Source organism: Nymphaea colorata, chromosome 2 (genome assembly GCF_008831285.2).
Source record: "Nymphaea colorata isolate Beijing-Zhang1983 chromosome 2, ASM883128v2, whole genome shotgun sequence".
NCBI lineage: Eukaryota > Viridiplantae > Streptophyta > Magnoliopsida > Nymphaeales > Nymphaeaceae > Nymphaea > Nymphaea colorata.
This window is the reverse complement of record NC_045139.1, coordinates 21,013,709-21,031,721: the sequence shown is the minus strand read 5'-3', so window position 1 is coordinate 21,031,721 and position 18,013 is coordinate 21,013,709. Positions and strand designations below refer to the sequence as shown.

General features: G+C 37.9%; 1 protein-coding gene across 1 annotated transcript; it reads right to left on the bottom strand.

Moving 5' to 3' along the window:
* Window positions 1–3,531: 3,531 nt before the first annotated feature.
* LOC116247046 (peroxidase 73-like) lies at window positions 3,532–6,570 on the bottom strand. The gene is made up of 3 exons (XM_031618994.2): window positions 6,332–6,570; window positions 5,382–5,573; window positions 3,532–4,416 (listed from the first exon to the last, which is right to left on the bottom strand). Exons 1-3 carry the CDS (start codon window positions 6,539–6,541, stop codon window positions 3,841–3,843), a joined length of 978 nt encoding a protein of 325 aa, XP_031474854.1. The 5' UTR covers window positions 6,542–6,570; the 3' UTR covers window positions 3,532–3,840.
* Between the last annotated feature and the right edge of the window lie 11,443 nt (window positions 6,571–18,013).

Here is an 18,013-nt window from a genome sequence, read left to right as displayed (position 1 = left end):
CATCTCTTTCGAAACTAGATTCAATATATCCCTTCTCAACAATATCTTATAACTCTTGTGATACCAACAAAACATCCATTTGCACTCCAATTCTCATAATTTGCCTTAGTTAAGTGCGGAATTCAAAGGAAAACATACTACATCTCCCTTTAATCTCCACACAACTTCAACTTCTTTGAAGTAAATCAGTAAACACTTAGTATGCACTTTACAAAAGTTTTGGTACCAACTTTTTGGGCCTTAAATAATCACAACCCAAAAAAGGATACATGCCAAAAAAAGTAAAAATTCAAATTAAACTGTTTATACTTTCACTATTGGCTTCTTTCAGCATATAAACATAAGGGAACATATATTTTGGCATCTACAATAACATGTGTCTTCAACTCAAAACAAAACAACATTTTCAGTTTTTAAATTTGTTTGTATATTTATGGATGGGATCTCGTCATTAGCATTAGTTCACCATTAGCATTAGTTTTATGATTTCCATTTATCCGGTGCCCAATTATGAATGGGGAACCAGACCATGGATACAGATAATATCTAAATACCAAATCCATTCACTATGTAGACAGGTTCTTCAGAATTTATCTCAAGGGTTTTTTAAAACTCATACAATAACCACAATAAGAATGTAAACTTTTTCTTCAATGAAGGTGGATCATTATTCCCTTTTCTAGACAAGTACAAAAAAAATGCAAACTTTCTCTTCAATGATGGTAAAGCATTGTTCTCCACTCTTGCAAAATACCTTCAATCCATAAAAATCACTTCTTTCACGTTTTGCATGAAGCCTTCATGATAGGCATAGGCACTACCCTTTGAATTTCATTCTCTTCTTTTTTCTTCACTCTTTTGCTCACTGTTTTTCTCTCCCAGGGTGCCATACACATTTTCCTTTTCTAATCTCTTCTTTGAATGCTCTTTTATAAAAAAAAAAAACATAACATTTCACAAAGTGTCTCATACAACCCTTTTAACTTGAATGACAATTTGGACTTAGTTTCCAACAACATTTTGGGCACTAAGCTGAATATACCACATGTGTTTTTCAATTTTGGTTGATTTTTTGTTGTTGCTATGGTTGATTCTCTATTTCTATTTGGGTTTTATTGAGGGGATTTGTACTCAGTTTTAGTGTCAAACATTATGTTGGACCTTGAAATTCTCTCTCTCTCTCTATCTCCCTCTCTCTCTCTATCTCCCTCTCTCTCTCTATCTCCCACTCTCTCTCTCTCTCTCTATATCTATATATAGAGATAAATATATATATAGCTCTTGCAAGAAAATTAAAGAAACTCTATCCCTCTTTCAAATTTCAAAAGGCATCAATAGAGGGCAAAAGCTTGAAGATTGCAGTCCCTTTGAACAATTTGCTGCCTCCCTTTGTCTCTTTTTCTGCTTCCCTTTGCTTTGCACTTGATTGTCTTCTTGTTCTAGTGCACTCAAATATTTCATTCATATTTTCTGCTGCCCCATAAATTATACATTGACATTTGCATTAGAGGTTGGGCAACATATTCTCATATTAGTATATCAAATTTTGGTGCACATGAATTGTTCGCTGAAATGCCTCTATATCACCTAGTGAAGACCAACTTGTTAATTTGGACTGCTGGCACATGGCAATTTTTTTGAATGAATTAGTCACTGGGTGATAATACATTTGATTGCTAGATCATGCCAATTCTTTTGAAAGAGCTAGTGGGTGCCAATATGTCGTCTGCGAGTCAAATGATAGACAGAGCAAACATTTTTTTTGTTTCTACCAAATAATGAACATATTTCATACCATTGTCTATTGAGACATGACAGTGACATGGAAAACATGATGGTCTATTCTGCCTATTCGTAAAACAGCAACAAATTCTAAGACACTTAGACATCCATGAGAGAGGGCAAGATAGATAGCTGTTTATTTTTTATTTGGAGAAAGGCTAAATCAATACAGACAAAAGAAAATATATGAAGAACTCACCCCTTAAACATGCAAGTACGTACCAGTTACAACAATCATGGGGAAGGTATATTGTTATCTTGATAAGCTTTCCCTTATCAATATTTTGAAATTGAATTTGTCAGCACCAACCATAACATGATCTTTATCTTTTTTATGTGTGTTTCAATTTTTCCAGAAATAGCACCATGTCGTTATTTTCGCCAGCATGTTTATTGTTCTAATGATTCTAGATGTAACATCGGCATGATTTTCCATCGTGGTTATGTTCAACATGGTGGATTTGAATGTTGCGAGGCCCGTGTTCTAACCCCAAATCTGTTGTCATGTCTAAGTCATTTCCTTTCCGTTTTTTGATGTTGGCCCTTGCTTGTAGGTTTGTGTGGAACAAGGTCTCCCCTTAGGTGTGTAAGCTCATATTGAACCCTGCACTTTACACAACTATGAATTGAGACAATCTTCCTTCTTATTTGAACAAACCTAGGGCAGTGTCGAGACCGGATTTTCTGGCTAACAAGCAAACCTTTCAAAAAAGTCAATGGAAACCAGCAAATGACTAAACAAATGACTATCTATATGCACTAATATGTAAATAAGTAATTCATGCAAGTCAGTGTGGGAAATTTCCTACATAAGTCCGCATGTGCCTCGGCTACTAACCCAGCGCTTGAGATGTGTCATGAGCTCCCATGATTCTTTTCTATCTGTAAATTTGGTCTATATATCTTTCAACTGAGTTGTTTCCTTAATCATGGGCCAAGTCTTAATAGGTTTGGATGGCTGCTGGGCTTGGCTTTTTCGTTGGTTCTTTGTAAAGCTACTTTCTTAGACATATTTTTGCATGTATTTCTATAATAAATTAGGGGCATAAACCCAGAATGATTTTGAAGTTTGTGTATATGAAATCTTATACGTATCACATTGGTTGCTTTGAATTTATTAATAGGGTAATAAATTCTTCTGAATAGATAATATGAGCTTGGTTGGTAGACCCATGCAACAGCTTGCACTGCTTTATGGTAGTACTGCATTTGTTATTACAAAGCAAATGGCCACTTTCATTCTCCTATTAACTTAGTTTTTCTCGTGCTATGTTAGTAATGGTGTATAATTCTAACGGAAATATTTGAAGAGTGTCACTGGATCTATCCTTTCATGGCCGATATTCTCTTTTCATAGCAATAGTTGCCCAAGATATGTAAGAAGGGAACCTTAAATTGAGGACCTTGGATGAAGTTTCAAGACCGTTGTCTGTACTTTGGCTTGGCCATGTCCTTGCAACACTTTCAATTGGAGAAAAGAAAAATCTCTAATTTGTTTGTTTAATTTTTTTAGTTATTATTAGCAATTCAAACTTCAGAAATTTTTGCAGTGGATTCGGGATCTCTTTAAAGTGTTTGACATGAGTGGGTCGGGTGCATCTGTTCGGACAACTTTGCGAGTCTTGAGATGTACTCTATGTAATACATGTATACTGTGAGATCCTTAGTGGGCATTCTGCTATAGGAACATTGTGTTAGTATTTCTCTGTCTCAAATATTGGATAGATTCATGGAGCACAAAGACTAATGTTTATGATTCATGGACCAAAATATTATTGCTCATCAATCTTCATTTTTTGCCACCTTATCTTATACAAATTCAAGAGACGTAAGGGAAACCACCCGTTCATTTGGGAGCGGACGTTTCTGCATTATGTAGAAGAATAACCCCATAGCCAGACAAATACTAATAACCATTTTTTCAGAAACAAAGAAACCAAACTTAGGATAACCCTTTTTAACTGCGACGATAGATGGTCAATTCAAGACCGCCATGAAATGCCGAAGTGCCCTTACCAGCCTGTTTGGTGCATCATTTTACGAGTCTCTAGCTACCAATTAAGCATTGAAAGCAGCACAGTTGCTTCTTATCTCTCCTTGGCTCCCAGTCTTGGCTTGCAGCCGGCCCAGTTTGACCATGGCGCTGGCGAACGCAACAAAGAATTTAGTCTGGTTTGCTGCAAAGTCACGCACCATCTGTCTGCTCCGCCGGCTGCTGAAGAGAGTCTGGTCAGAGGTGAGCAGGCCCTTCCCATCGACCAGGTTTTTGTAATAGACATTGTCGAAGGTAAGGCTGGTGACTGGATCAAGCTGAACCGCAATGGTGGGGTCAACGGTCTGCGGGCACTGGCTCATTAGCTGCTGGGCGTAGGCTGGGTTGAGTGTAGGATCCATGGTCCTGCTGGAGCTGAAGTTGTAGAGGCGGCTGGAGAACTTGGAGCAGTGGGAGAAGCCAAGGGTATGGGCTCCAGAGAGTGCCACCATATCGGCCTCCGTCAGGTTGTTCTTTCGGAAGATCCAGCTCAGTAGGTTTAGACTGAAGTCCGGCTGCGGCAGATTGCCTGGTACATTTGATGCAAGCGAGACAAGCCCATCCAGGCGACCCAGCTCAACGTTGAAAAATGGCCCTCCAGACTGCATCCACGAACCCAAACCAAAATTAAATTAAAAAACCAGAACCGATGTCACACCCAGTTCAACGCCTGCAAGGTCCATATTAATGTGAGTGAGGACTTGGTTCAATAGTTTCATATATATTCTTTTAATGTTTACTTTACTTAGAGGAAGCTAAACTGCCTTGAGTGTAAACCCCTTAAGGTCATACCCTTATGTCTCAAAATGACATTCTACCTTACTTTAGAGCCTAAATTGACGTATGATACACCCTTCAACTTTTAAGTTTGAGTGTTGTTTGTGTTTACCACTGTTTGGTGGTCAAAAAGAATAATACATGAGAACGTGGCAGCGGTCATGAGATTCAAACCTCAATTCCCTTAGATGTGAACGGCCTTTTCACCTGGTTGCACAATGCCCCCATTGAGGCCAATATTTTTATACTAGGTGATGGGAATCCATCTTCTTAGCTTCCACCAAAGCCAATAACCCAAGTAACAGGTTTGTCAACTATCCATATTTTTTATTTCCAAATAGGAAAGTGATTGGAGATCCACCTGGTTGGGTGAATTCATGGTTTTGTTTGGTTGACTGGGACTCTCACAGCAAATTAAATTGAAAAGCCTCTGGATGTGATCCCAATACCTAGCCAGTAAACCGCACCGAGGGGCTTAGATTGGTTGGCCGGTGAAAGTCTGGTTATAAATTCAATTCTTGTGGATGGTACTTCTCTGAACCAAACCTCACTCCCCACCCAAGCCTTGAAGTAGTCCTATGCCTCCTGAACAGGTGGAAAGGGGGGATGAACAGGTGGAAAGGGGGGATGGACTACTGCCTGTTTAGGGTATACTTCCCACAGTGAACCAATAAACCCAAGTATGTCCAATGCTTCTTTTATCCCTTTTTATCGTATCCTAGAAAGATGATAAACGAAGCATGGGTGAGACTCGGGTCTGAAAATGTTCTGTGAGGGTGTGAGTGTTTACCAGGGAAACCACATCCCTCGCTGCAATTGCTAGGACATCAGCACAAGAGACGACGCCTGGGCACACTGCTTCCACGGCCTGTTTGGCCTTGATCACTGTGTCGAACCCATCTCCAGCAAGGGACAAATTGTCCGGCGCATCTTTTTCTGCGTCTCCTTTAGAAGACTGAATCATAATTGAAGCATCACAGCCCTGAACAATGCAAAACGAACCGTTGCTTAGATTAATGATGATCATATGTAGTACTTTGACCTTTTAGAGTCTTGAGATAAAGATGAGAAGAACATACGTAAACCTAAAAACCGAGAACGGAAAATTAGAAGGATATTGCTGAGCAATATTGCATGAACAACAGGGACAGAAACATGAAACAAGAACGTTTAGACCTATTAATTTAATACCTTTTCTTTGTTGAATTCCCTTCTTTTCTTTTCTTTTTTTTCCTGCAACTGATCTCTGAAAAATACTGATTAATACATATTTCTTTCATCTAGTTGGTCCATACTTTAGAGCTAAAGACATCCAAATACATAATTAATTTGTACCGGGCAAAATAAGTTACTGGATTCTTTCTTTCTTAACATGAGAAAACCGCAACCAAAGGTCTCAGACTTTGCCATCCCAGTTCCGCAGCTTCAAATACACCCCGTCGTTTGTACTTCTGTTCCTCTATTAATTAAGGCTTATACTTGTTTAGGCTTGCGCAGAAGTTGGTTCCCATAAGTCCATTAGTGCACCATGATTTGGTGTACATGTCCAAAATTAATGCGATGTTCAATGCTGTTTTTCGAACATGTATACCATATGATAAAATTGACATAACTTGTTCAAAACATACAGTGATTGTCTAAGATTTTGCCCATCGAATGAACATTAAGAGTTAGGTTCAGTTACTGTGCGAATATTTGGATGCAGCGGTGATAATACTAAGGCGGGATGATCATCGGTACCTTGACGAAGCAGTCATGGAAGAAGAGGCGAAGGGTAGCCGGAACTGTTACGAAGGTCTGGCTAATCTTTGTGACGACCACTTGCTTCACGATGGACTCGACCAAAGGGCAGCTGCTGCTGTAGAAATTCTGCACCAACTTGGCGTCTGCAACTCCATACATGAACACCAACATGAACACAAGAGCTCCTGCTGCTCCCATCTTCTCCATATGCTATTCCATCTTTCTCCTTTCCCTCTCCCTCTCTATATATCCACGCATCATCCCAGAATTGGTGTCCCTCAAGTCACTTAAACGTCAGCTTAAAGCCTGAAAGTGGGGCCGAACAGTAGCAGATCATAGAGAGAAAGATGGGTTGAGGCACCAACTTTGTCCTGAACATTTTGATGGAGCAATAAATTAGGTAGGTTGGGCCACTTCAAAAAATTTCTTTAAGAATATACTTATATAAAAATAAAAAGATGCACATATGTCAAAAGTAAAGAAAAAAAAAATGTTTGGTATTATTAAAGTGACGTTTCTGATGAGCGAAAGGTACAGATCAGTTTTTGAGATTGGAAATCAGGAGTTCAAATTACATCTATCTTTCCTGTTACTCCTAAAGTAAAAGGTTTCAAATTTATCAAAAGTATATTGAAGAGAGAGAGTCGTTTACACTGGCTTCATATATACCCAATAACACAGTTTCTATTATTCAAGACAAGATCATGATATTCATATAAAGCAAGGTTAACTGTTTCATTCATCATGTAAAGAAGCCATGGGTTTAAGTGATGATCTTGAATTGTCAATTTACCAACCAACCGCTCAGATTTGAGCGGACATTTGGCAGTTTAAACTGAAAGATTAGCATGAATTGCCTAGTCCACTTTCTAGTTCTACCTAACGATGGTTGCTCATCATGAGTGCTGTTCATGACAGACTTGGTCCTGCAAATAATTGGGAAGAAATCTGAGGCAGCTGCCATTTTAAAAATACAGTCAACCTCATGTATCTTTCACTTACTGGAGGGAGCTGTTAAGCTACCAACGAACTGTCCGTAAAGTCTTCCCTTATGAATATGATGCTTCAAAGTCATTGAAAACCTTGAGAAGTCCTTGAGAAGGCATTCATGCCTTACCAGGCATTGTTTCTTGTCCGTATACACACGCAGTATATGTGAATTGTAACTTCAAGCATCTTTTGTATGAGGTTTGCCAATTTTCTGGTCCTTAGTCGGGTACCAATATCGAAGTGATTGGTTCGGATCCAGTCCAGCTGAACTCGTAGGATGTCAGCTTGAAGTTGGATTTGGTGTAGGAAAATAACATATGGTTGAAACCAAATATTATATATATATGTGTGTGTGTGTGTGTGACCCATTTACAACCCTAAATACCAACACCATCAACCTGAAACACTAAAAGGTTTAATTTACTCGGGTATCTGATACGAACAATCTGATCCAAGCACTATTTCTACAGTTTATCACATAAATATATGCTTGATTTAGGTTTATAGATAATGTATGTGTTAAGTTCAATATGCTTTTCCTTTTCCTGGTCCAACTCAAACTTCACCATTTGCTGCCTGGGTGAAGAACGTTATCCTCGACAAACCCAAGCCAGGTACGTGCACCCCTATCTGGGATAATTCAACCATTCAAAATTTTATTCTTATTAATGCTTTACCACAATTCGTTAGGTTTTACACCAAGTATAATAAAATAATGTCATAAAGATCAGCAGTTTTAACTTTCTATAGACAAGCATATGTCTTGTAACGTCGTATAGTATTATCCATAGATTTAAAACAAATCGGACATATTATTCTAATTAACGGAATCAAATGTGTAGGGCCCATATCGCCATGTGAAGTGAAATGGCCTTCCTAACATATTTACGGCTGTTTGCCACTTATAATAGAGTGTTACTATTTAGTGATTCTTCCTAACATATTTACGGCTTTTCATGGAATACTTTGTTGTGGGGTTCACGAATTTTTTTGTGCAGTCATAAATTCATATTAGTGCTAAACAGCCTCTTAGGAGTTATTTAGCAATGAGAACAATAACAAACTGGTCCACGTAAATTAATGGAATTTTATGGAACAGTTTATTGTCATTCTTATTACCAAATGGCCCCATAGGACTTCATTTTGTTATGGGCAGCTACCTGGTGAGCACCATAGGGACAGCCATGGTTGGAACCAAAATCAAATTTTGTGCACTAATTGACAATATTTTCAGGTCAGGTTCAAGCCATTTGCGACCCTAATGCCAGCTTGGGCTTTCTTAATGAGTTTTCTTTTTCCATCTTACCGAAATGCACTCTCCTTTGTCCAGGCCACTCAATGTAAAACTTACATCAATATTGAGTTTTATTTTTGTTTTAATGTTTGCTTAGGAAAAACTGCTTTCAGCAAAAAAAACCCCAAGGTCATATCCTTATACCTCCAAGGTTCTGATTTGCTTCGATGTTTCAATAGACCTATGATAGGTCCTTCAACTAGGGTGTCACGCTTGCCACCATTTGTAGCTCACAGGAGTAATACACCAGAGCCTAACAGTGGTCACCAGATTTGAACTTCAGATCCCTTGAGTGCGAGTCGTGTTACCATCCAATGGGGCTCTATTGCCCCTTGAGGCTAAATTACTATTGAGATTGTAAATACGCCTTTCAATGCACTTAATTGTGTGTCACTCTGTTCCAGAGTTACCACCCGTTTGTTAGTCCTTAGATGAAGGAGAGGCGCCAATCTTTTTCTTCTAGAATAAATGTGGGATCTTTCTCTCCATCCTTTGGAAGATCAACTAATGCAATGGGTTCATGCATGCCACAAAACGGGTCGGTCCAAGTGGGTTCTTGCTCATCCTCACTAAGACGCTGAGTAGTTTGCCCTGAACTAACAAAGACATGGCACATGATATTCATTTCTGCCATAATTGACAAAAGTTCTTTTTCTCTCTTCAAGGAAAATAAAAAGTTTTGCTCAAATTTGTCCTAGCGAAAACTTCAGATTAAGCAAAATCTTTTGCCCATACAAAACTTTTGCCCAGGTCAATGGGTCAGCGAGTTGACTCATAGACTCGATTGAATTTTTAAATAATCTGAATTGGGCGAGTCAAGGCCGAATCATGAGAGTCAGGGAGAAGTTGGGCCGAGTTAAGGGTGAGCCAAGCCAACCATGACTTGTAGTCAGGTTTTCTAGCAATCCAAGCTGACTCGGGTGATTTCTAAGCCAACTCGGCCAATCAGCCAACTATGAGTTACAATTGGGCATGTGTAAACAATTGCTTATAGAATCCAATAAAATGTCCTTGTTTACATATAGGTCACCCTTAAGTTTTACATATAAATTGCACTTCAAATGTATATTGAGTGTCCCTAGTCAAATATGTTCGGCTCCGCTATTGGACTTCATCGCGGTGTCTGTCAACTCTAAAATTATAGGTCTTTTTATTTTCCGAATTTTCCTTGTTTGAATAAAAAATTATAGTAGCCGTAACGGGAAAAAAAAAAGCAAAAAAAAAAAAATTTGTACAAGCAGCTATCAGGTGACAATTTACTCAATTGAAGTGCAAACCAGGTCACGAGGTAGGTGGTCGCTCACCATGATCACATATTGGTCGTGTGCTGTCTTTGTACACCAGGTCATCACATTGAGTTCAGCTACCCTGGTATGGGTTCTACCATGCTGGCCTACCCACCATTGATAGATCAGTAAGATTAACCTGAAACCAAACCCGTTTAGTCAAATCTGGCAAAGAAAAATCATTCTGAATTTTAATGAGACTAGTATTCTGTGTATGGTTTGGTTGGACAATTTGAGCTCTCATCAGCTGATAACGACCTGACCTGATTATATGTAAAGATCCGATCTAATTACCCAAGTCCGATTTGGATTCGATCTCAAAAATCCAAGTATGGTTCAAAATTCTAATCCAGCTCCAATTCAGGAAGATTGGATCGACTGTATCGTTCGTGGGCAATGGCGGATCCGACCTGAGTCGGAACTCGGGGGGCGGCATGGGCCATCCTCCTGCTCAAGCTTTGAAATTTTCAAATTTACCTATTAATTTTTTTAAAAAAAAAGAAAAATTAGTTCGGTCCCTGTAAACTTTTGAAAAAACAAAGTTTGGTTTTTTAAAAAATTTTGTTGATCTGAACTCTTTATGTTCCTACTATGCCGAAAGGGAGACAGAACCCATCTCAGAACACAATGTGATTTTATCCACTTGCAAGGAATTCGAGTCCAGCGTCCAAATCAATGAACAAAATGGGGTTTTACCAACAAGAAAAAGGGACTTTTCTTATCAGTCAACCGGTGGTGAATCTTTAGCTTTGCTTGACTTGGGAACAGTAGAGGCAGTTGGGCACAGGTAGGTGTTGGAAGATTAACAAACAACCAAATATTCACAATCACATTATTTTTCTTGACCATGTTCAACAGTAAATTACATGATTCCTTTTAGTTAGCAACCAAAAACACAAAATCCTGTTCGTCTCCCTAACTTTGTGAAACTGTTTTCTTTGGATCAGAAAACACAGTTACGCCACGATTGCATAACCGATATGACTTCTTTCATTTTGAAGTTCTCAAAACCAACTCTTTTTGCCAATGGCCTTGAGATAAGAACATGATCGGGTTGTAATTTGAGAAAATTTTCAAAAACACACCTAATGAATTTTACCATGAAAAGCCACAGGAACTTTTCAACATTGTCAAAAACTCTTTTCAGTTGTGAAATGTCAAAAAAAAAAAAAAAACTTTTGCCAATTAAACAGTAGGTCATCGCTAACTTAAGTTGGAGTTGTGAAATCAAATTACTAAAACACTCTTAATATAAAGAAATTTCATATCGATTAGCTTGGCTTAAACCTTTTTATTATAATCCGGTAATATTAATATTTTTATCCATATTTTAATTAGCGACCATGCTAAATATCAAACTAGTTTAGGAAATGTTTTTCTTTACTAGTAATAGAAAGTTGCGCAAGAATTAGCTAAGGAATAATTGTGAGTCTTTCTCTAGAGGGTTTGGTTGTAATTTTTAACTAACTTAATAAATTGACTTAACGAAATAAGTTTATGAAACTTTTTGATAAACTACAAAAGTATTAGGTGTACTTTCAACATTATGAAAGGTTAGATGTCTTTTTAGTTAACACCTAACGTTTAAGGGTTGATTCAAAATTTTATCATTCATTTTTAATACTGAAAACTGGCCTAGAACTAGAGCAGAAATAGCTTTAGTGTCAAATCCCATTCTTTAAATTTGAATCCTAATTACTAAGCCTCAGCATTGGACTCGGGTACCCGATGGGTACTCGGTAGCCGGCTCAATCGGACTCGGGCATGCACTCGAAAAAAACAGTTCAGATCGGCTTGATAACGTATCAGGCCAGTTCGACAAGACCCGATTCGGCTTGATTTATTTTTTTATATTATTTTTATTTAATAATAATATATATATTTTTTATATTTAAAAAAATATTTTGCATTTTAACAAATATTTTTTTATTTTAATCGGGTAGAACCAAACCCAAGTTCAGAAGTTGGGTATCGAGCCCAAACTCTATTTTCGAGTGTTAAGTGGACTCAAACCCGGACTCTTATCCGTCCGATGCCCATGCCTACTTATTGCCATCATTCTTGCCAATTGATGGTCTCATAAACAAACAAGATACACATCAACGCTGAAGATAGTGGCCGTTCTTTACCAAGATGCATGGCAGAGATATTCAATCACACTTTAAAATGTGATTTGGCAGATCATGTAATGCAGCATTTAAGAGATTATCCTTTGTGCAAACTGTCCAGTGAGACTAGACAATTACACGATAGCAGTTTCGGCAAATGACCTCATTTTTAGGGATTTGTGAGGATCATACTCACAACTATTTTAGCAATTTATCTACACGGCTTTCCTTGAAATCTAAAATTTTGTAAAAAAATCTTGAAAGTTTAAAATTTTGTAAAAAAAAGAAAAGAATAATGAAAAGGCTAAAAGCTAAAAGGTGAAAATACAAGGAAATATATTTTATTGACACACCGATCCCGTAGAGTCTAACCTTTCCTAGATAATTGACTCGAGTTTTCAAAAATATCAATCTTAATTTAAATGGGATAATCTGAGGCCCTTGGATTTGGTTACCAATTCTATAAGGTTTATCATGTCATTCTTTTAATGTCTTAATATAATTCATCCATTTCTATGCATTTATCTAATCTGAGAAGGAAAGGGTAGACATAAATCCATTTCTATATAAGCATGTGAAACAGATCCTAGATTTAAACTGAAGTACCAATATGCAGATTGATGAATTTGCATATAAGATCAAGTGTGGATCTTATCCATAATTCACATCTAGATCTCTAAATAGATTACGGATCAAGCGTGGGTTAGGGTATGGGCCCGAAACTAAATGTTAACTGATTTGGCTCATGACTGATAATTGATTCAAACACATAGGACACAACTCGATGCAACAGTGGCAGAGCCATGTTGTAGCTGGTGCCCACACTCATTTATTTACATGTAGATACTTTATTAGTTGTCGATTTTTTTTTATGTATAAATAAGGATGGAGTCAAAAAAATTTCATGAGGCAGGTCGAATTAAAGTTTTTAAAGTTTGACTAGGGCCGAAATATCATTTTTCAAAATTTTTATATAAAACAAGTGAAATTTTTTAAAATTTACATATAAATTTTTTTAAGAAAATTAAGGTGGAGTCAACGCCCATGTGAGCTTTGGCTCTGCCCCTGTGTGTAAATGTTTTTTAAAATTTTAAAATTTAAAGTGTCCATTTGCCAGAAATTTCTTGCTCCCCCACTGCCGCTCCACCATTTCCCGTTAAGCATTTTGAAGGGATTGCCAACAAGGATGCATTTGTGTTCATAGCCGAGGGTCCACATTTAGAACTTCAATCGGCTGAAGCTCGAGGTCTGAGGAGGACAAACAGATTCGAGATAGAGGCCTTGGGCGAAAAAGTGGCCCAGCTTGGCTAAGCTTCGCTGTGGAACCTGCACCATTGGTGCTAAGGGGGATCAAGGTGCGTTGACCACTGCCTCCGTCCTCGAGTTCAAACCTAACTCCCAACCCTCAATTGAAATCCTTCATCCTCCACTGCAACGTTGCTGTCATGCGCTATTGGGCGACAAATGAAAAACACTAACCTTGTGCCTTAAGAGGTCATTTGATAGTTGTACCATATGAACGTCCTCCCTACTGTTTTGTCCATCCCATTAATATTGTTTTTGACAATTTTAAGAACTAACACCATATTCCTTATGTCGAACATTTGTTTTATCTCTATTTGTATTGTCTGTCTTGTTCGTCATATCTTGTTTCTTAGAGTCGTTTGTTCCATTATAAGAATACTCGAAGGAAGTATTTGAATAGCCAAAGACGAAGCAATAGTTTTCTCTCACTCTTTCTCTCTCTCTCTCTCTCTCTCTCTCTATATATATATATATATATATATATATATATATAGAGACAGAGATCATCAATTGATGAAAAAAATAATTTTTGCTATTTATACAAAAACAGTTACATTGTTCATGAATTATAACTTTTCATAGTTGCACGTATAAGTATAAACAACCTTCTAGTTACCATCAAGAGTCTGCTCATAATTTTCTTCTTCTTGTAAACTTGATTTGGGCCATATATTTGCTTCCTGCGAACCACAAAAATTGAGTATTCTCATGTTAATTTAATATTAGAAGGTGAAATATAGATAAAAGAAGGAGGAAATGTATATATGTACATGTCCACACAAGCTAGCAATCGATGAATTGCTTCTATCAAATGAAGTTATTAATCATGGTCGCCAGTTGTTGCATCTTGTGCAGAGTGATGAACACATTGAGGAAAAAGATATGATCAGTGAAATCCTTTAAAAAATAAATAGAGCTTGGGATGAAGCCAAACACTGGTCACTGATGAAGGAATGTATGAAAATAAACAGATTGGCAAGAATGAAATTACTTGGGCTTCGCCATTTGGCTTTGCAATGTAAATCTTCATATTCATGGGAATCATTCTTCATTGCAAATGGTAAATCTCCATATTCATTGGAATCATTCTTCATTGGAAATGGGATTGGCGTTCGCAAGTCTACCACATATTCGCTAGTAGGTCGAGATGGCTCTTCACATGATGGTGGAAATAGGACAGGTGAAAGCAGTTCAGCCAGAGTTCCTCGAAACATAAAAAAGAGACAAAGGAAGAAGAGAAAAAAGGGTACCCTGCTGACTACGATCATAGTTCCAGTGATGAATTGACAGAAATAGCAAGTTCAACAAGATGAGTGTTGGTTAATCTCAATTGACAATTTTTCCTCTCCTTGGAGCAGCGTATGTGTATATCTTTCGCTAATTTTATTTTTGTAAGATTATGATCCTGATGTAAATCATGTTTCCCAATAGAAATAGCTCGAGGAAATTCTGGTTGGTAGACTCATGAATCTCTCATTGTTTTTCTTCTCTGTCTTCATTTAGCTGTGTATTTTTTGCAGTATCCATCTCTACCTTTTCTTCTTTTTTTTTTCCTTTCATTTTTTTTTTCCCTCTGAGTTTCTGACAGCTACTGCTATCTCGTAGCTTTATCTGGAATGGGTGTTCGATTTTTACTTTATGAAGCTTGCCTATTTACTAAGATGCTGCTACATTTCTATGTGCACTCTACTTTCTTAATTTTTGTTCTAAAAGTTGCATGACACTGATAATTCCTGCTTCCTTAAGTTCTTGTGCTTATTAGTCCAATTCGTTGAATTTCCTGATAAAACTAACTATAAATGTCTGTGCAGGAGGTAGAAGACTCCAGTGGTCTTGGCTTTCAAATTCCATGTATGAAAACATCCAGGGTGCCGTGGCATTCCTTTTTGGAGCATATGCGCAGACCAAAGACAGAATCATTCTAATGGTGGTGTTTTGGTGATATTGGAATGGGAGCATTCTAGAGTTTCGTTTCCAATCACCTGGTGGTGCCCAGTGCAAAACCACATGAATGTCTCCTAGTCCTTGTTATCCGAATTACGGTTGTCCTTCATTTGATGTCCCAAAAAATAAGGGAAAATGCTAAATATAAAAAGGGAAGCAAGAGCTGAAGGATGATCATTCTTAACTGTAGCACGTCATTCATTAGTCTCATCCACATGTTTAACTATTTGTTCACACTACTCCGAAAGCAAAAAGTTGTTGCATGAACTCGGAAATTCTTCTCGTGCGCATGGAGATCACTTGTAGCTGTGGATTCTGTGCACTTCCTGTGGCATTTATCAGAGGCTGCTCTTGATAAAACCAAATTTCAAAGATTTGTTCCTCGTAGCCTCTCACAGGTTATGTGCTTATGTTTTAGCAGGCTAGGTTGTTAATACCCGTGTAGATTTGCTCACTTAGGCTTGCTTTATGGTCATCCTGCCAAATGCATCTGGATTTAACATCAAACAACTAAGTTATATTTTTTATGCATGGAGTTATGGCGTATCCTATTTCTCACCTATTTTGAGCTTCACAGTGGGTTTTCCACAGGTTGTAATGTCTAACATTTGTATTTTTCGTATGAACTTATCAATTCAATTGCTTCTTTTTCCTTGAGTAATTGACACTATGAAAATATTACTCCTAGCAGAAATTTGCATTCCTTTTCAATAACAGTTACAACATTAGTTTTCGAAGCTACAAATACCATATGCTCAGCCATCATTGTGAGATTCAATCTTTATATATTGAAAAATCAGGAGCTCATGTTCTCCGTTGATGATCATGAAGTTATTTCAAAATAGTCCAAGAGATCATCCATCCTGTACTCAACCTTATTGGTGAAGATGGCAACTATGCTGTATATATTTGACGCATATTGTTGTAAAAAAGTATTTTAATCTGGTACCATGCATCAAATTAATACTTGGTCAAGAAAAATCACAATGAAGCAGTGAATTCGGTTAAACCACAAGGAAAAGAGTAAAACGAAAGCCCCTAAACAATAAAAAGTTCGGAACTAAAGGTGACCAAACTTTTTGCCTTGATATTAACCAGCTGCAAGAAAAATCGCAAGGAAGCCTATGAATGAACCAAACCGATTGAGCTATCAAATGGACAGAATTAACCAACTTCAAGCTTTTTTGTCCAGTACTCTTCCAATGGAGGATCGAATATTGCGTTGCCAAAGACAAAAAAAGGAAAAAAAAAAATTCAGAAAAAGAAACAAGGAACAGAGTAACACAAGGCTGCAAATGGAAAGGGATGCATCATACCGCATGTTAGGGATGCATTAAGGCTGCATATTTTATCAAATAGAGAAATGTGCTACCAGAGCAGATGAGGCATTTTGCCTGATTAGGGCTACAGATAGAGTGAGATAGAAAATGTGAGAGAGAGCAGATGAGCAGTTTTTCCTTATTAGGGCTACAGATCGAGAGAGTGAGATAGAGAACGCGAGAGAGAGCAGATGAGCTGTTTTCCTTTATTAGGGCTACAGATCGAGAGAGTGAGATAGAGAACGCGAGAGAGAGCAGATGAGCTGTTTTTCCTTATTAGAGCTACAGATCGAGAGAGTGAGATAGAGAACGCGAGAGAGACAAGATGAGCCGTTTTTCCTTATTAGGGCTACAGATCGAGAGAGTGAGATAGTGTGAGAAAGAGCAGATGAGCCGTTATGCCTGATTAGGGCCACAGATCGAGAGAGTGAGCTAGAATGTGAGTGTGAGAGAGAGAGAGAGATCGGCCATACTTGTAGGATAGATCAAGTGCTGGAGATCACCATTGTCGAAGAAATCCACCGTAGGAGGGAGAGGGAAGCAGTGAGGATATTTTGCGAGGAAAGGAGAGGCACGGGAGGGAGAGGCTGCAGGGAGTGAATGAGATGTTCCTCAAGGCGCTGTTCCATGGTAAACCACAGAACACATTGGAACGCCGTGGCCTTTTGTACCCATTGTTCCATGTCGTGCATTCAAATGACATGAAGGACATAGCGTTGCTGGTCAGGCTGAGGGGCCTGTTAATAGTAGGTTTCCAATTCGATTCTTATGAGTGTTATGTTTCTGTGCCCATTCAAGTGTGCCCATTCAAGTTGATGAGTGTGCCACTACTATCGTTGATGCCAACGCAGTTTAAGAGCCTTTGAACTCCTTTAGAGCAGTAGGGATGAACCTCCAGCTCACTAAAAAAAACAAAACAAGAACCCTGTTGTATGTCATCAACCATGATAGCATACGGCATTATGGTGCCAAGAGACTCACTGTTGATGATCAAAAACCATGGGCGCAAGGTAGTCTCAGATATCTGTAACAAAGGGGAATAAGAAACCAGGAAAAGGTATAAGACATTTAATGCTCCTACTTTTCTAACATGGCCAGATCAAACGATTTTATAAAAATACAGACCACGTTTAAGATAAGCACCATATTTAAGAGAAGCATGTGAGATAGATTTCATTAATAATTCACGCCTTTCCTCGGTGCACACAAATAAAAAAAAAAACAATCATACCGCATTAAAGTAGATTCTGCCAAGAGACACACTGTTGATGATAAAAAAACCATAGGCGCAAGGTAGTCTCAGATATCTATAACAAAGGGGAATAAGAAACCAGGAAAAGGTATAAGAAGACATTTGATGCTCCTACTTTTCTTACATGGCCAGATCAAACGATTTTATAAAAATACATACCACATTTAAGAGAAGCACCACA